Below are 20172 nucleotides of genomic sequence, written 5' to 3' on the forward strand. Positions count from 1 at the left end.
AGCTGTTTTAGTCTGTTATTGGTCGGAGCACAATTGTAGTCACAGAGACTTAGACCCCCAATTTTCCTCCAAAGCTTAATCCGATAATGGATTAAGGGCAGGGAGTTCCCAAGCCTCAAAGCTTTTCAAACCGTCTTATAACTTAACTGTATGATGAGTATTGACAGCACAAGGGTTCCAAAATGTGATCTACTGTGACCTCTGCCGAGGTATAGATACTGGGCTTACAACCAAGTGTGTAAAGACACACAAAGGGAAGTGTGACTTCAGGGGAAAAAACAAAATTGCACAGAACACAGAACATTTTCATTGGTTTTTCAGAATGGACGTTTCACACGACTTGTGACATGTCATATGTTGTTGGTCTGAAGATATCAAGTTGCATGGACAAAGGTACTGGGAAATTGCTTATTCATTGTTTTTGCCAGAATCAGAGGTAGTGCAAAATACTGTTTATCCAGCGTTTGTTGGAGGAACTGTTCTACTGTCCAGGGAAGGCACTCTATATTGCTGTGAGGATTTTATTTTTTTTGCATTCAGTGACAAGCGTGTTAATGTGGTCAGGATGTTGGATGATGATCATCCTCAACTCCTGGGTGGAGCACCATCATTTCAGAGAACACAGTTCCCCTTAGCCCTCCCCTCCATAGCTCAGTGCTGTGGAGCTTTATACCCCTCTAGCCCATGCCTGGCATTAAACAAGACAACCGTAAACCATAGATTAGGCTACCATTTGTGTTGGACACAAATCCGTACAGTGAACACACACATTAAAACTAGTGATCAAACACACACAGTGACAGTGAGCACACCTGCACTGCTTGCTCAGTGGCAGCTTGCCAAGGCTGGGTATCGAACCCACAACCCTGTCATCAATACTGCTGAGCCACCACTGCCCCTGCACTGTTCCATTAGGCATTGTGCCAATAGGTTCATGTTTATCTGCACCTATTATATTGGCAATACATCTCTACAGGGACTAGACAAGCCATGTATGTGCTTTTGCATCTGTGTCAGCAATGGGCGCAACTTCAAGTAGCTAATTGCTTTCATTAAAATGGATGTCCACAAACATTTGGACATATAATGTATCTGAAATAGGTCAGCCATTGTGTTTGATTCTGTGTCATATTCTGATAACGAAATAGTAAACAAACAGAAGACGTACAAACGTATTCTGTTGTCCACGTAGTTCCAGGTGAGGCCAGTGGACGAATCTGGAGTCAGTCGAGCAGTGTGTGGAGTGATTAGTGTAGGGACATGGAGGAGGAAGTACAGTATCTCAGCTTTGTCTCTGTGGGAGAAAAATGCTTTTCCTAACAGCAGCATGAGCTGTGGAAGTGAAGGGGCATTGTTATGTAAGCTGAAGGAGGCTGAATTTTGTCCTACAGTTAAAGTATTAGTCCTGATGGTTGCGTTCTGTGTGAAAGGAGCGACAGAGGTTGCTGATTGCTTGTAGTGTGAGGAGAAAAGATGGCATTGTTACACGACCACACGGCTGTGGGAGGACAGCTTATCTTGTTACTGGGTGTGGAGGCTAAGAGAAGGATCCTATTATTTGTTTCACACTATGGGAAAAAATGAAGCACAATTATCTCCGGACAGACAGGAGGCTGTGTAATGTGCATGCATCATACAGTGAATGTATGACCTGAACATTCATACAAGATGAACCTTTCACACTGATAGGGAGATATTTATGATAGTTGCAGATCAGCTAATGAACCCACACACTGGCTGACTCTGCTGCTAAATTGCAGTGCGAGAGATCTGTTATTCAGACCTAGCATGATTACTGCGTTCACTCTGCTGCTGACACTCAGGAGTGGGCAAAGATGGCAAGGGTGGAGGTGAACTATATGTTTGTATATGTAATAAACATAGTTATACAAATCTAACTTTCTCTCCCCATCCCCCTCACTTTCTCTCTCTCTCTCTCTCTCTCTCTCTCTCTCTCTCGCGCGCTCTCTATCTCTAGGCACTGTTCTGGTGGAGAATATGCAGATTAATGGTCGTGCGCAGGACCCTGGCCGGACCATTTCTCTGACTCTACTGGAGAACTATGACTACTGGGTCATACTGGACCCTGCCCTCCAGAGACTCTACCTCAACAGCACTGGACGAGTACTAGACCGAGACGTGAGTGGACAAACACAGGCCTACAGAAAGAGGAATAGGAAAGAATAATTTTTTGATGATGTATTGATTTGGTATTCATTCACTTAGCTTTTGTTGACCTAGCTTAGAGATTACAGTTCAGAAAACTATTTGTAATGTAATAATAATAATAATAATAATACCCTGTAGTGGATTGGAACTCTGTTCAGGGGAGTATTCCTGTCTTGCGCTCAATGATTCTAGATAAACTCTGTACCCACCACAACCCCAGGTTAAATGAATATATGAATGAATAATAATAATAATAATAATAATAATAATAATTATTATTATTATTATTATAATAATGTTCTTTGTAAATCACATTTCTAGGTTTACAACACAACCATCTTGGTTGCTGCTAGGAGGTTGCTAGGCAATTCATGTGGTTGCTATAATGTGAAACAGTTGTTGCTGCATCCCTGTTGGTGCTCTGTGGTTGCTATTTTGTTGCTAAGCAGTTCCTACAGTTGTTAGATTGTTGTTTGATGTTTAATACGTTGCTGCTAACTAGTTGCTGTGCGGTATCTGATGGTTGCCAGAATGTCGCTTGGTGGCTGAAATGCTGTTCATTGTGGTTTCTCTGTGGTTGCTATGGTATGCCAGGTTGTTCCTAGGATATCGCTCTGTGTTTGTTTTGATACCCCACGTGTTTGATAGAGTGTTGCTAATGTACACATAAATGAAACACATAAGAAACACACAAAGTTCCATCATTTATTCCTATGCTCAAAAACACAGAAACACAGAATCTGCATGTGTAAACACACCAGTCCCGATCAGACCAAACATTCAAGAGCTGGTTTGGAGTCGATATCTTGAGGCAGAACATTTTCACGGGAGGAAATCAACAACGGAACGGAAACCAACAGTGTTCCACATGGCAAATCACTAATGACACCTCAGAATAGAAAGCTGAATCAAAAAAAGAAACAGACAACACAGACACACAGCTAAACCATGAATACAGCCCTGGAAAGAAAGCAAAGAAAAGCTTGAGAGAGGAAAGAGAATGTGATAGCAACAGTACACATGAAGAGCAGATAATCACCCATGTCTTAAAGTAGTGTGAAACATGTGATTTTACTGGGGCTTTGAAAGAGAAGAGGCTGCTGCAGCACAGATATGTTGGAAAAGAGAATTCCAGAGCTTTACAGTACCGGCACTGAAGGATGGAGGGTAGTTGAGGATGATCAGATGTGAGCAGATCAGTATCTGAGGAGCTAAGAACTTGAGACTGAGACTGAAGGAGTTCTGCTTAAAAAAAAGGCCTGAGCGAGGTAGAATTTGGCCTGATTGTAAAGAGTGAGTAGTCGGACTGCTGAGTTCTGATCTATAGAGAAAAGTTTCTCTATAGCTACTCTGGAAACTACATGCTTCTAACTGCAGTATGTAACTTTGGTGAAGTGAGCAGGACAGCGCTGGCAAGAACCCTGTAACCATGTAAAAAGTCATAGAAATACTGAAATATCACTTTACCGCCTCAGTCCACATGCTTCTTTCACTGTCAGTCAGCTTGTCCAGAAATATGTGTCTTTTAGGAGTGGCTCAAATCCTGAATGACACTTCTCAACTGTAGGCAGAAACAAGAAATACCATTTCTTTGTAGTGCTACCTTGAGGTACAGAGATTATAAATCACTAAAATCTTAGTATGCTCATCCCTAATGTAGTATCATAATAAAGTTTGGTAAAAAATATGTTTTTTTTTTTTAGCATTATAAATGAAAAAAGGACAGCGCATGTAATAATAACCCGTAATAGCTCACCTATCCTGAGCAAAGGCACTCTGTACTTGTGGTGTGTGTGTGTTTGTACACCTCATTCACTTTGATCACCAGGCCAACTCTTTGCTTTTCCAGAGTGGTGCTCTGTGAGTGAAGGCTTGCCATCAGGCTGAGAGTCGGTCACTAAGTGGCTCAACAAGGGAGATATCAGGAGCAGTAATAGCCTTACTGGATCAAAATCACAACTGAACCCATCTGTCTCCTTATTCAGGCCATGCGAGAGTCACACTCTGTTCAATAGGCTGCAGTGTTTATTTTGTGCTGAGCACTCAAATCCAAACACTTTGATTTATTGAAGAAAGTGAAACAGGGAGAGAGGGAGAGAGAGGAGAGAGAGAGAGAGAGAGAGAGAGAGAGAGAGAGAGAGAGAGAGAGAGAGAGCATGGGTGAGACAGCGAGAGCTGCAGGCTAGTGAGCTTTTATTGGATTTATAAACGGTTGGTATCGTGTAGTTAGGTAACACCACCACCTTCAACATGGCAAACTGTAGATCAATTCCCCACTCCCAAATAAGAACAGCATGCTATACCAATAGAGGGTATGCGTCGATGTCATATTCCCGCTGGAACACGCCCCCTTCAGTCGGACTGAGTGACAACATTCAGCAACACGACTGCATTTATCAGGGAAATTGCCAAACCGGAAATGGAACAACATTGTCTGCTCAAGTCAAGGCAGTTGGACTCAACAGCAATCCAACCAAGTTACTTAAGAACCAGTGGTCCATGTGCACTGATGTGTAGCCAGAAACGTCCAGCTCACTGATGCTTTAGAGGATAAAACCTCATATCTCAAAGGTATGGTACTGTTTTTTAGACCTGTTTAGTAGACTTCATCATTTGGGTTTTGCTTGCTTTCCCTTTTATTCAAACTATTTCATCAAAGCATGAGCTTTCGGCAGTCTGTAAAAGAATAGCTCTGAGTTCTTGCTAAATCTGTTTGTACAGTCTGTACAGTTTGTACTGAACGCTCAGCCACTCAGTGGAAGTTGGGCAAAACTCCTAACATCCCATTCACTGACCTAAGCCATGTTTTTGTGGAAAACAAAAAATACATAATCAAATATTGGTTGGAAATATGGGTCAATTAAAAAATAAATCAATAAACTGCTAATACTGATAATATTCCAGTATCTTTATGTTTCACTTTCACAAAACAACTTTTCTTTACAGATGTTCTTTACATTGGGTCAAAAAAAGTGAATTTGACATTTTTGAGAGGTTTCTGTGTGACAGGGAAGATTTGTTTATGCCGATGTTCGCTGTAAACTGTGACCTGCACCTTCTTAGGACATCAGTTAGGTGGTTTACATTAATGGTAATTCTTATTTTTTGATGAGAAAAGATGAATCTAGTTAGCTAACATCAGTCAGCTAATCTGTCCAGAGAACAGTGTCTGACTGCTTAAGATGCCTGATGACTGCATGCTATTACTTCAGTTTATATCATTGCGCAGAGAGAGAGGGAGAACCAGTACAGAGGGCAAGTTGACACACACCGCTGTATTTATGGCACGGTGCGTGTCATGTTGCGTTTACATCTGTCCGATGACCTTTCAGTCTGGGTTATCTGTGGTAATTTGTGGAAATTACACAGATGCTTTATCCTGTACTAATCGGCAAGTCAAATCCCTCCCAAATTACATTACAGAAGCTCCTCTGGTAAAACTAATCCAGCTCCAATAGTGCTTCAGTGATCCTCTTCTTTATATGTGGATGTAAGCTTGTCCTTCTGAAGAGCAACAAGATCTGATTTAATGCTCTCTCTCTCTCTCTCTCTCTCTCTCTCTCTCTCTCTCTCTCTCTTTCTCTCTCTCTCTCTCTCTCTCTCTCTCTCTCTCTTTCACAGCCCCCCAACTACATCAGTACTATAGTGGTTCAGGTTCAGTGTACTAATGAGCTGGTGGGGACGGTGATCCTGCATGAAGTTCGCATCGTGGTGCGCGATCGCAATGACAACACTCCGCAGTTCCAGCAACCGCGCTACTATGTTGCAGTCAACGAGGTGAGAGCTGAGAGTTTAGTGCTGTACTGCCAGGCTGTACTGAACCACCACGGGTGTAAATCTCTCACCATATTTCAAGGTTAACTGCAATTCTTTTGAGAGTTATTCAGTTTATTATGAAATATCAAAGTTAAGGCAATATTGCACACACACACACACACATATACATCAGTCCAATAATTGATACATTATATTAAAATATAATTTATATATCATTTATTTATTAATTCTTATTTTGCAGATGTACAGTGTACAGCATGTGTGTTTATGTTAGGAGTGTAAATCTCTGACCTTCCAGCAATTCTTCAGGAAAGGATTCAGTGCATCATAAAATGTCAAATGTATTTTTTTTGATGAGATTTGTTTGGTCTACTGATGTTTTACTGCCTTAATGGTTTATATACAGTGCAGCTTGGGGGTGGCCAATTTGATATAAAGTCTGGTTTTATGTTCTTACATGCTTTTCTGAGGACAGTGGGAGTATCATCAGACATGAAAAATTACAGCGATCAAATGCATTAGTCATTTAAGATTTAACAGGGGTTAAGGGTTCAGTAAAGCATAGTTGGTCCACTTTGATTGAATGTAATAATGCAGGAAATACTGTAAAAATGAACCACTACTGTTTTGCTAGCACAGGTTCACAAACCCTCTGTCAAAATAAACATCAGAATATGTATCAAGTTATCATTATAATGTCTTAAATCATTCTATTTTTGCCAAATAGTCCACCTATGAGGGCAGATGCATGCTGCGCATTCCCTCCACATCTTCCACACTCTGCCTTTTATCTCTCTCTCTCTCTTTCTCTCTCTCTCTCTCTCTTCCTCTCTCTCCCTCTCTCTCTCTCTTCAATTTCAGCACTCACCCAAATTCAATCAGTGGCACACAAGAAATAATAAATGATGATTTAATATCAGGGCAGAATCACATATGCTGATGACACATTGTGTCTGCGTGACTAATGCGGCAGTGTGTCAGGCTGTGAGACTTTCATTCTCAGGCTTGGCTTCCGTCTGGATGAGCTGAATGTCGCTCAGTGCAGTGATTGGCCAGCTCTGCCTGTTCTGTCTGTGCTCTCAGTGTGCTAGATGTAGCTCTGCACTCACTCACAGAGATAGTCCCCTTATCTTGATTAGAGATTGACATAATGCTGGTACACATTTTTCATGGGAGAGACACACAGAGAGAGAGAGAGAGAGAGAGAGAGAGAGAGAGAGAGAGAGAGAGAGAGAGAGAGAGAGAAATTGACATTGAAGTAATTACACAGCCAGCTCGCACACTGCTTTAGTCTATCAGATAAAAAGCTGTCTCCTCAGTTACTCTCTTATAGGTATGCAGGACAGTCACACACACATACACACAAATTAGGAGTGTAGAAATGCATCGGGTTTTTGGAATGTTTTGAAAGTACCCACAGTAACCCACACACTGCGTTCACATGACACACAGCTGCTCAGTCTCTCTCTTTCTCTGCTGCAGATCTGCGTCCAGATTGAAGGAATTAGAACTGCAATAAGTAACAGCAGCAGTAAAACTGTAGTCCTGTGTTTACTGTTATGGTTAAACTTTGCTGTCTAGTTTGTGGTTCATGTTCTGTGATTCATGTGAATCAACTCGTCTATTTTCACTATTTGTAGTCGATTTCTAAGTCCATTAACCATGGCGCCCCTGTACAAACATAATCAAATCAGCTAAATCTGGATGAAGATTTGACCGCAACCTGTCAAAGAATCCACAGGCGTAGCAGAATATCTTTTATCTTTGCACTTTTCTAGTCCTTAGAACTCCAGAGATGCTGTGATTTATGGCACTTTTGATTTAGATGATGAATATTTATATGTGTTTAGTTGCTTTAAATGGCATTTGAATTCAGTGTACATTCGATATCGGCAGCTTCTGTACTGTTTGTTGTAATATCAGAAATCACAAAAATGCTAAGAATATTTCCTTCCCTGTAAAACAAGACATTACCTTAAAGGCCTACATGGTACACTTTGTAACAAGACGTTAAACACAGCTGCTTTCGTTACGTTTTCATAACAATTTCATTGTTCTACTTCGAAAACAGCTATGGTGCTTTCAGTGTAATTCCCCTGTTGTTTCTGTTTTCCTACTGCTGACACAACTAAAAAGAATAGTTCAAGACATGTACACTAGATACTCAAAATTTAAGTTGCACCCATCCCTGGCAGAGATGTGCAAATGCACACACAGCTTGTCTAATCCCTGTAGAGAAGTAGGACTCTCTGGAGACGATAAACATGAACTGATTGGCACCATGCCTAATGCCAGGACTGGGCTAGAGGGGTATAAAGCCCCCAGCGTTGAGCTGCAGAGCAGTGAAACTGTGTTCTCTGGAATGATGATGCCCCATCCAATACTTTTGGGATGGGTTGGGGATGATGTAGAGTGGCGATTCTCCAACATCCTGACCTCACTAATGCTCTTGTCTCTGAATGCAATCACAATTCTCACAACAATGCTCCAACATATTGCCTGGATGGTTGAGACAGTTACTCCAGCATAAGCAGGATAGGCTCTTTTTGAATACCCCTGTTTCTGGAATAAATGAGCAAGTGTGTGTTTTTGATTCTACAGGGATCATATTATAAACTACACAGGTACACTGTCTCAGGTGAATATGCCACCAGAATTTATAAGCAACTATAGAAAGGAAGCCGAGTCATTTGAGCATGACTTAAGCTCCTATGTTGTTATATGTTATGGTATTAAAATCAGTTACACTGCTTGAACACTAAAGTTCACAACCGGCACCAATCAGCTGCCCCTTCCAGCACAGTCATATCACGCAGCACACTCCTCCTGCCTCCCGGCTTTGGTCTCATTAGTGCATTACGCAACAGTGAGATTTTCTCATTACATACTAATGAGAACAATGTACTACTGAGAACATCAAATAGTGAATCCAGCACTGTGAATCACATTGTATAATAGTGAGCTAAGTGTATCGTAGTGCGCCTAACTAGAAGACTCACACAATACTGTTATACAGCATGTTAGGAATAATGCTACGAATGGGATTTCTCCAAAAATCATGTGCTTCTATGTGTACATCTGCATATGCATGTGTGTGAGCGTGTGTGTGTTTTGTGTGCCAGCGTTTTTAATGGCCTCCCACTGCAGGGTAGTTTCAGTAGCATATTGTGTGAAGAGCACCTGCAGTGTATTTGTGTGCTGTACATGTTCTGATAATTGTCTAAAGCTGTTCACCTCTGGCTTTCCTAAACTCATAACGTAGCAGTGGTGCTGAGCATGAAATTGCTGTGCTTCTGGAACATGGTATGTGTGTGTGTGTGTGATGCAAAGGCTGAAATGAAGCAGCTTAACTGTATCTGCGATTTCATTTCACCAGCAGTGTTCTAACACCAGGGTCTCTGGAAAGCCACAGTTTGTGCTTGAGTGACTGAGAAGCAAAAAAAAGAAAGACAGAAAAAACAAAAAAAATGTAAGAATATTGTAGTTATAGCAAGAGCTGATGGTTCCTTTGAGTTGAAGCAGGTCATTTTGTATTATATGATCTACAATGTCTTTTTCTGATGTTTACCTCCTTTAGCTATGTAGTTTCCTTGTCTCTGTATGTTTTACCTCATTGTTTACATTCTTCCTAGACCCATGTGCTCTGTCTGTTTGTGTTTTGGTCACTGTCACTGCACCAATCCAGCTCCTGTAACCTGTATCATGTGTGTGTTTAGTGTTTTGGTCCTAGCGGCTCACAAGTCCTACCTTAAAGGCCTACATGTTACACTTCTTTAAAGGCCTACATAATACACTTCCTTAAAGACCTACACATTACACTTCCTTAAAGTCCTACATGTTACACTTTCTTAAAGTCCTACATGTTACACTTCCTTAAAGGCCTACATGTTACACTTTCTTGAAAGCTTACATGTTACACTTTCTTAAAGGCCTACATATTACACTTTCTTAAAAGCTTACATGTTACACTTTCTTAAAGTCCTACATGTTATACTTCCTTAAAGGCCTACATGTTACACTTTCTTAAAGGCCTACATGTTACACTTTCTTAAAGGCCTACATGTTACACTACCTTAAATAACTTTTGTATCATAATACATATTGTGTCACCAGGTTCTTGTCAATACACAGCCCTAATGCTGACCATATTCTCATAATTACATGACTTACATAATAATTCTATAGTCTATCTGAATAATTCATGATAGCTGGTGAGTAATAATCCTGCAGTGTACGGGGTTATTGCAGAAGTTTCAGAGTTTAGACAATTACTTAAAGCTGCAAATACATTGGAGAGATGATGTATGACTGCTGAAAAACATATTTCCATAATGCAGTCTGTAGAACACTGATCAATATGAACTCTGTCTGCTTTGTCTTTCATTGATCTCAAATGAAGATGAGCTTACTCGAAACCTCGTAGTGAGCTGAAGGAACTGAGGCGTAATTGAGGCAGAAATAAATGTATTTACACGTTTGGCTGGTTGTGTAAGTCATACACAAGCCCTAGTCTGTGAACCGTGAGTGCACCGTTGTTTTGGCTTTAGTGGTAAAATTCTGATGTTCAACCAGTACTTTCTGTGTGTGTGTGTAAGAGAGAGAGCGAGAGAGAGAGAGAGTGTGTGTGTAAATGGCTTTGTTTGTGGTTCTGACAAATGCAGCCAAAGACCTGAGGGAGCATTTCTCCACCTACAGCCTTCACTCTGCTTCCTCTCCGTCTGTCTGCTGCTTTCCTTTGCATTGTCTGTTTTCTTTTTTTCTGTCTGTCTTGCTCACTTGTGTAGCTGGTTTTCTTCAGGGAATCCACAAAGGTTATGTGACACAAGCAGAAAGACACACACAGACACACACATACACACATGATATTGTTAGTGCAATGTTGGCCTTTGCAATACAGATAAGACAGAAGGCTGCAATATGCAAAGCAGTCTCAGTGTGTATCGTGTGTTGTGAGCATGCTGACCAACCTCATGTGTCTCTGCGGGAGTTGTGGAGCTGTGGATGAACAAAGACAGTCATATGAGCCAAACAGTGTAAATACGTGTTATAAAAAAAAATGCATACGTACACTGTATGTCCAAATGTTTGTGGACACCCCTTCTAACAAATACATTGTTGACACAGTGCTGACAGATTTCAAATGCATGCTGTATTGCACACAAATGTATTGCCAATATAATTGGACCCTCTGGAGCAGATAAACATAACCCTATTGGCACTATGCTTAATGCCAGGTGTGGGCTAGAGGGGTAGAAAGCCCCCCAGCATTGAGCTGTGGAGTGGAATTGTGCTTTCTGGAATGATAGTGCTCCATTTGGGGAATTGGGGATGAGGTGGGTGGTGATCATCCAACATGCTGACCTCAGTAACGTTCTTGTCACGGAATGCAATCAAATCCTCACAGCAATGCTCCACAATGTAGTAAAAAGCTGTGAGTTTATTTTGTACTTCAGACTTAAGATGTGTTCTGTTCTCTTCTGCTTCTGCAGCTCACTCCTGTTGGCACCACCATCTTCACCGGCTTCTCAGGAAACAACGGAGCCACTGACATTGATGACGGACCGAACGGCCAGATCGAATACGGCATCCAGTACAACCCCAATGATCCAGTAAGGTTTACATCCAAATACTAACACAGCTGTCATTGTGCAGTGTGCTGCTGTGTAAGACCATGTTTGCACAACAATTCTCACACACCTTTGGAGTGCAAAGATAACCTAACTATAATGCAGCTGTGCACAATAGCATACAACAGTTTGGGCACCCCAGTTAAAATGTCTGTTACTGTGAATAGTTACGTGAGTCAAAGACAAACAGATTTCTAGTGTATTATTTTTAGAGTGGAATAAAGGAAAGGTGAAATGTGAAAGTTAGCCCTCCCTCCAAGAGATTTGTGCACTCAGATAACTTTTGCCAAGATCTTAGACCTTAATTAGCTTGTTTGGGCTATGGCCTGTACACAGTCATTGTTAGGAAAAGCAAGATGGTGCACATTTCAAAGCTTTATTAATACTCTGACCTTCTGACCTCCCAAAAATCAGCTGCAACAATCTGCTTCTCTACACAGCTGCCTAGCACTCTGAAAAGCAGGAGAGGGTTGTGAGAACACAGCAGAGCCTTTTTTAGGTTGTCGTTTCCTCAGTTCGCAATATAATTAAGAAATGGCAGGTAACAAGAACAGAAACAATGGCACAGAGAACGTTTTCACTGGTAGAGGACAGAATGGAATCAGTTCTGAAAGCGAACTTCACACCTTCTGTGAAAAATGAAAGATGAAGATAAAAAGAGGATGGCTTCTACTGCGGAGGATCCAAAGCACACTTCAAAATTCACAATGCACTACCTCGAGAGTTTTGCCTTGGCCCTCACTTTTTTGGTGGCCAAACTTTTGCTTTCGCAACATGTAAATGTCACTGTAATATTGGCAAATACTTCTGAATACATTAACAAACTTTATTATACTGTACACCTGCACCGTAAGGATAGCTATGAGACTTTTCATGAAACTGTGATTCTAAAATCAAATTAACACATACTTGAGATTTGCATATAATGAAATGCATTTGGGCAGTTCTTAAGTGTGTGTTAATAAATATGGATTCATAGAAGCTCAGCAGTTATCTTTACAGTGCGGGTGTACCGTATAATAAGGTGTGTTCAGGTGTACGTGCAAATATATTGCCATAGAAGAAGCACTTCTGGTCCCCAAAGGAATCATGTTTGTTAAAGAGATGTGTGAAGAACGTTGTGTAAATGTGTGAAGGCATAAAGAATCTTCTTTAAAGAACCTTTTTTCACCAAATTAAAGGTTCTTCACACTCACACATCTCTCTTACAGACAGGAACTAAAAGTAGTTCTTCTGCAGCATCACTCAAAGAACCATTCGTAGCACCTGTGTAGATGTTGAGTGTAGATGTAGCTGAGGTACCCGTGTGAATTTACAATGACAGTAAACCTGTGAAATGTAAAATTGAACAGCTCCAACTCTCTCTCGTGCTCTTTCCCTCTCTCTCATTCTCTGCCTGTCTCTCTCAGTTGTCAAATAGGACTGTTCGAGTGGCCAGCACACTGTCCGGTAACATCGTTCTTGCTGAGAGATTAAACTATGAAGAGAGGACACGTTATCAAATCATTGTCCAGGCCAATGTAAGATAATCTGTCAAAATTCCAGCTTTCACACTGATGTTTGTGTTATGACGTCTGCCCACTTTCCGCTGCAGAGCGTAGGCTTTTAACCTGACCCATGACCTTCTCATCCCTGACCCTGTGTCTAAACCCTGCTGGACGTTTGTGTCTTTTTCTTCTTCTTCTGTGCTTCTCATGCACACATACACACATCTCTTCTCATTACACACATTTGTATTTTTGGGCCCACATATTTATATATTTTTTTCCAGAACATTAGTAGTAGCAGATCATAGGAGGGCAAAGGCCATATGTGTTTCCTCCAGCACAAATGAAATATCTCAGTGGGCCGGATTTGTGTATTATTATTATTATTATTATTATTATTTTATCACTGTTATTTGTGAAGCATGAAATCAAGTTTGAAATTGAGGTTGAGTCATTGCTGAAAATGGGGAAAAAAGCCACATAGTTTGTATTAAGGTCATTTGTAGATGTGAATTGGTTGCCGTTCGTCTAAATGGCTTGTTTTGAAAGCATCCGTTTGATGGACCAGTTGTGTGCATATCTACATCCTAGCAAAGGTGTGTGTGTAGGCGTATGTAAAATGAAAGGAATTGTTTGGTGAAAAATCTAATAAACATGATCGATCACCCCAGATTCAGCTGATCAGTCAAGACAAGTTTGTCATCTGACATGCACTTCTTTAGTTTACAATTGCAGATGCTAGGCTAATGTTGCTAACAGATACTGGACCACTGGACTGTCACTAATCTTCTCTCTGTAAATACATGCCCAAATCTGAATTCATTTGCTTCGAATGTCTATTGAAAAACACCAAAAAGAGTAACATAGCACGGATAAATCATATTTGAACATTTAAGGTAAAATTGAATCTACGTTATCCTCCACATAGCATCCCACTCTGTAGGGCTATTACACTGTCAAACTGGAGTGCGTGGAATTATATCAGCGATTTGACCTTCAGGTTAGAGTCTTTTGGTCTCTCCCCATTCATAGAGATAGAAGGCTGGTCTCCATTGAATAGGTATAACTGCCAGGTGGTATTGCTAAGATGGCTATCTAGTGAACACTCTCTATACAGACTTTGTATAGACTAAAATAAATCATCCCATTCTACAACACATTGCTTATCTGCGCAAAATAGGGGACGAATTGAACTGAGTTTTTTGGACAGACTGAGAGATGATTTTAGATGTGAATTTACAGAAATATAATTGCTGGCATTCTAAGTGCTGTGTTTGTTATTGTGTTTCTACATTTACATTTACATTTAAGTCATTTAGCAGACACTCTTATCCAGAGTGACTTACAAAAGTGCTTTGTAATTTACTCAAGAAAAACCTTAGCTAGTTTAAATAGACTAAAAATTTAAAGATACCTCTAAGTTTAGACACTACTAAACACAAGTCAATAAGGTGACCATAGTACTCTGCTATTCGCCCAAGTACTCTCGGAAAAGGTGGGTCTTCAGTCTGTGTTTGAAGACACTGCGAGCGACTGCCATTCGGACACCCAGGGGAAGCTTGTTCCACCACTTTGGTGCAGGACAGAAAAAAGCCTGGACTCATCTTGTCCTCTGTGGATTTTGAGGGATGGCGGGTCGACCCAAGTCGTACTTGAAGCTCAAAGGGCTCTTGGTGCAGATCGGCTTTTGACCATTGGTCAGGTAATGGTCTGTTCTTGGCTTTGTAGGCCAGCGTCAAGGTTTTGAATCTGATGTGGGAAGCAGCTTCAGGAAGCCAGTGAAAAGAACACAGCAGTGGAGTGACGTAGCTGAATTTAGAAACGCTGAAGTCGACCCGTGCCGCTGCATTCTGGAAAAGTTGCAGTGGCCTGATGGTGCGCAGAGGAAGATCAGCCCAGCTTTATCCTGTTCTGAACAAAATGAGCAAACTTCTGATACTAAAAGGCTCAGAATGCGCAAATAACACTTGTTTTTATATACCGCTCTGCTTAGATGTAACCCTCTGACTCAACAAGGAATGCAGTATCAGATGCAAGGGACACTCTCTACAGTCCAACGCTTCGTAGGGCAGATAACACATGCCGTATTTGAACCTGACTGGTATGAGTTTGGATATATTCAGATAACCACACCCTTCCCTGCTTAGTTGCATAGTGCAGGTGTTGAGTGGAAACTTATCTTGAACCCAATTCTCAGCTGCATACGTTGCTCTGCACTGCTGCGCCCTGCTTTTAGCGGGTGTGCCCTCAGGAATTCTTTTTTGGGGGGGGGGACTGATCAGTGTAGTCATTTTGATGCGACTTTACCTGCATCTGAAAACCCAGATCCCAGGGCTCCTTGTGCTGAGAGGGTGGAGAACGGCTCATTCATTTCTGAAGCGCTCCTCAGTCTGAGCATGAGGCGCATACACAACAGCTTCGGCAATAAAGGGCCTTCATTGAGGCGAGCCCAAGCCTGGGAGAGACTGAGGGGTATGCTGAGCATGCTTTCATAAAGCCTTTCAGACAGCCCACATGACTGCTTTATCACTGCAGCTTGAGCTCTGAAATGTTTCCCCTAAAGAGCGCACTGCAGTGATTTCAGCAGAGGAAGAGGATAATGATCTTACGTGCACTGAGGAGATTGTTGATGCCTCAGTGTTTATTTTTTTGCCACACTCTCACTCTATCTCTTCAAAGTGAGAAGAAAAGCTACAGAAAGGTCTATACCATTTACGTTTTCTCATTTAAAGAGAGGTCTTGAATTATTACTTGTGTGTCTCAATTCCGCCTCATTCTGATTTACAGATGCTCCATGCTAAGCTATTATTCTTGCTATAATGAACAATAGACTGTATAAAGCTTTTGCTGCACCGCAGGCACAAGGACTATTTCTGTTTATTTCCTATGGAAGCTGTGATGAACCTTCCGCTGTGCTGACAAATCGTTTATACAGTAGGCAAGCATTTTAAAACGCAAGCATTTTATCTGCTCAAGTTTATTTTGTGCTGGTGTACGAACAAATTCATTTTCCTTTAGTGGATGCAGCTCAGTGAAAGATTGGGCTCAATGTAAGGTGCAGGCCTAATTCTAATATTTTAGATCATGACCATGCAGACACCCCCTCTAATTAGTGAATTTAGCTCCTTTACTGTGCACCCCTTGCTGACACAGGTGTTAATCTGCACATGTACAGTTTGAACAGTCTTTTTTAGAAACGCATGCTCTGGAGCAGATGCACATGAGCCTGAGAATAGCATGAAGTGATGGAGTACTGTCGGATACCTTTGGGATGTGCTGGAGTGGAATTTGTTATCCAGAACTAATTGTCATACAAACATCGTAATACCTGGGAGCTATTTCACAATGCCCGATTTCTCAGTTGCACCAGATAACATAAGCTCAAAGTCAAGCCTGTCCAATAGGAAAATAGCTGAGGATTTCTATTGAACAACCCCCCCAAAATAGACTTAAGTAATTTGGTTGACTGATGTGAAATACCTCCACTGACTAAAGCTCTTGTGAATGATCACAATCAGTTATTCACACGAGTATAAATCTAGTGTAAAGCTTTCTCAAGTGATTAGATGTTGAATAGACAGGCGTCCTATTAAGACCCTTATTTTCAGAAGAAATGCTCGATGCACAGGTGTCTACAAACTTTTGGACATCGATGTAGCTTGTTTTGATTGGTGTGTTTTTTAAACCAGACAAAGAATAACACCCAGGTTTTCTCCCTAATTTAGTTTCCACCCACAAGCTAGGTCTTCTCAATGCAACTGTTATTCCTACATTTTTTTTATTTATTTATTTAAATAAGGGACATCATCTCATGCTCTTTCAATTTAGCTACAATGCAAAATCAGTATCGGTGCTGGTATACCAGAGTACTGACAGTGTATTTTTCCAGCCTAAGAATTTGTGCCTTTTTACTCAGACTGCCACTGTATTAGAGCACCAGTGGTGGTGCTCATTGCTGATTGGCTCTAAGTACGGTCTACAAAATGACTCCAGGATACCTTCAGGCCCCCAGTCTCTGCTTAAAATGAGATATTTTCTCTATGTCCTCTATACATGTTTTATTCGTAATCCTTGATGTATTTTCCTTGTGTTTGACCTCAGGCAGGTTTGGAATACTTGAAATACATTCATATCCAATAATCTGATAATGGGGATTTCTTGCTCTTTTTACTGAGCTGTTCTTTTATTTGCCTACCCAAGATTTTTTTTTTAATTAAGGTGGTGGCCTTTCTAATGTGGAGATTATGGCCTCTTCTTGATTGGTGTTGTGAATACCACCTTTTTTGTAGCTCTCACATTTGTAACAAAACCTTGTATCTCCACTTTAGTGGGCACAAAAGGTTTTTTCCCTTGCTTGTAATAATAGTGGAACCCCTTTGGTGCTATATAGAACTAGAACTATAGGTCTAGTGTTAGTAAGGTTTAATAAAGAACAGTCTACATTAGGTTTTATCTTGTATATGAAGAAACATTTAACCAGGCAAGGAACTACAGAATCATTTTGGAGTCATATATATATAATAAAACACTATTATTATTGTATATAATACTATTATTATATAAAACACTATATTATGATCCTTTCTAGCTATCACACAGCAGAATTTAGGTTCCACATTTAACCCGTCTGTGCCAGTGATCTCACATGCACATTAGTGAGTAGTGGCATTGAGCACATACCAGCAGCCTCAATACCCAGGGAGCATTTGGGGGCATCTTAGCCATGAGGGTTGAGAGAGGAAAAAACACTGTTCCCCCACTCCCCTACCCCCACTCCCTGCCAGTCCAGGGAATTAAACTGATGACCTTTGACATCCCAAGCCTGCTTCTCTGCAACCTTTAAGTCACAACTGCCCCTAAAAAGTTTTCAATGTTTCTATTGGTCCATTTTTTCATGTAATGTTCTCACAGTATAGGAAGTGTCTCTGAAATGTGAGCAGAGATTTAAAAAATAAAAAAAGGCACTGTTTTGATATGATAGTGACAGAGTGTTTGAAAGTGAACACAATAACCAGCTACTCTCTTGGAAATAGACCTCTTTTAATCTTGTCTTTTTTAACATTTGTTTCTCTACCCTGTGCCTATTTTCAGAATTGTTGTAGGTGTTCGCATTTGTGTGACAAGGTGTGTGTTTGTGTATGTGTGTTATAGCTGAGACAGTCTAAAAGCCTCAGCACACCCAGCTGAGGAGAGTAATGGGCAGTGAATTTCACTCTAATGTACTTTGCAGGGAGAAGAAAAAGGGGTCATCGTGTTAGTTTTGTAAAACGTTGCCTGAACAAAGCTTTCAGCTCTTCCTTCCTCACCATGTTTCTATTTTTCTGTCTGATGTATTAGGCCAAACAGACCTATATTAATCAACTGCAGTGTCAGTCTTCCAGATCACCTCTGGGTCAGGTATCTTGTTCAGGGTCAGGAGAACAGGTCCACAATCTCTTCAACTGCATCTGAACCCATGACCTTTCTGCTTCACCCTTTATGGTCAAGTTTACAGTTCTGCTCAGCTACATCAGCATCACTTTTAGCACGCATGACCTCCTTACAACATCTGAATTCCATACTATTGGCTCACTGTTTTAAACCCAGTCAGTTAAGAAATAGAAATCTTTTGAGTTAAATAGTGAAAGTCTAACTTTTCATGTTAGACTGTTTACAGTTAGCTACCAGAGTTTACACTGCCTGGTGGGGGAATGGTAATTGTGATTATTATTCACATATGTAATTCATTAGCTGAATACTGAATCTTACATTTTTTGTCGCAGTTCAATTCGATTCTCCCTAAACTGCCTAATATCAGGTGAGAAATACAGTGCTTTAGATTGATTAGTTAAGCTTATACTACTCAGTCAGCTTCTTGAGCTATAGGGTAAAAATACAGGCCCAGTCATTTCAGAAAAAGGGAAAATCTATGTATTTCTACTCAATTAAAAAAAATTTTTTTTTGTAAATAAATACAGTTATGTAGGCAACATTGGTGTGTTTTATATTTTTTATTGTTTTATAAAAGCAATAAGCCACTAGAGACGAAAGGAAGTTTTAGGCACTCTACTTTAAAAAAAAATTCAGGCTACGGGATGTCGAAATTGATCCCAAACGCTTAGGTAAGGGCCAAATACAGCTTCTATATATAGAAGCTTGACAACAAACATAACAATGCCATTATCTAAATGGTTCTTTTCCAGGGTATTAGTTTCAAATACAGGGACAACCTCTTCTAGATGGTTTTATAGACCCTATTTAAACATTGTTCTATATAGCACCAAAACAGGTTCCACTGGTCAAAGCAGAAGTTCACTACTACACTTTCAGTATTACATAGAACCCTTTTTGCTTAAGCTGTAGGCCTTCAGTTCACATCTAGGTTAGTAACTATTGAAATGCATGCCTTTTACAGGACCGCGCCCCGTATCCAGCTAGCCGGCACACAGCCACCACCACGCTGACTCTGGACGTGTTAGATGGAGACGACCTTGGTCCCATGTTCCTGCCCTGTGTTCTGGTCAATAACACCCGTGACTGCAGCCCTGTCACCTATCGCGTGGTTATCCCTGAACTAACAGAGCCGGTAAGAGCCTTCACACTGCAGCACGACTCACACTCCTCTCCCTGCACTGACCGTGAAAACACAGGGGATGTGCTTGGCTCTATGCTGGCCAGTTAATGAGGTACCAGTGTGTGCCTGGGGAATGGGTCAGCGATGAGGTCAGTGACTGGAAGAAATAGCAAGGCCTCATGGATATACCATCAGTTGTGCTCCGCTTAACTTCATCTTCACCCATCAAACACATAAAACTATCTTACTGTAGAGCTGGAGCCCGTTTGATCCCTGCAGCACTTTCTCTAAGAGCTGGTGTGTGTATGTGTGTGTGGTTAGCCTGGTTCGGAGAGCGTCTTCCGTGACGGAAGAGTAAAAAACCTGGGAGGGGGAGAAGTTTTATTAGAGTTGAGGTTAATGCTGCAGTATCCTCACAGAGTACGGCAGTTATTAACTACTTTTTTTCTTGTCTTCACTGTGAGCCGCTGTCTCTCCCTGTGTGAGTGTATGTGTGTGTCACAGCAGAACAGGCAGGTGATGTATATATATATATATGTGTGTGTGTGTGTGTGTATAT

The 20172-nt window shown here is 41.0% G+C and overlaps 1 protein-coding gene across 3 annotated transcripts in view; it reads left to right on the forward strand.

Moving 5' to 3' along the window:
• Positions 1 to 20172, forward strand: part of pcdh15a (protocadherin-related 15a) — a 285392-nt gene that overhangs the window by 142478 nt on the left and 122742 nt on the right. For all 3 annotated transcript variants that reach the window (XM_072677969.1, XM_072677968.1, XM_072677967.1), the window contains 5 exons: positions 1979 to 2139; positions 5791 to 5946; positions 11436 to 11555; positions 12983 to 13093; positions 19455 to 19625. In XM_072677969.1, the coding sequence (XP_072534070.1) occupies positions 1979 to 2139; positions 5791 to 5946; positions 11436 to 11555; positions 12983 to 13093; positions 19455 to 19625 (719 nt within the window). The remainder of the gene's footprint in view (positions 1 to 1978; positions 2140 to 5790; positions 5947 to 11435; positions 11556 to 12982; positions 13094 to 19454; positions 19626 to 20172) is intronic.

The sequence above is a fragment of the Salminus brasiliensis genome, chromosome 4, assembly GCF_030463535.1.
Source record: "Salminus brasiliensis chromosome 4, fSalBra1.hap2, whole genome shotgun sequence".
Classification (NCBI taxonomy): Eukaryota; Metazoa; Chordata; class Actinopteri; order Characiformes; family Bryconidae; genus Salminus; species Salminus brasiliensis.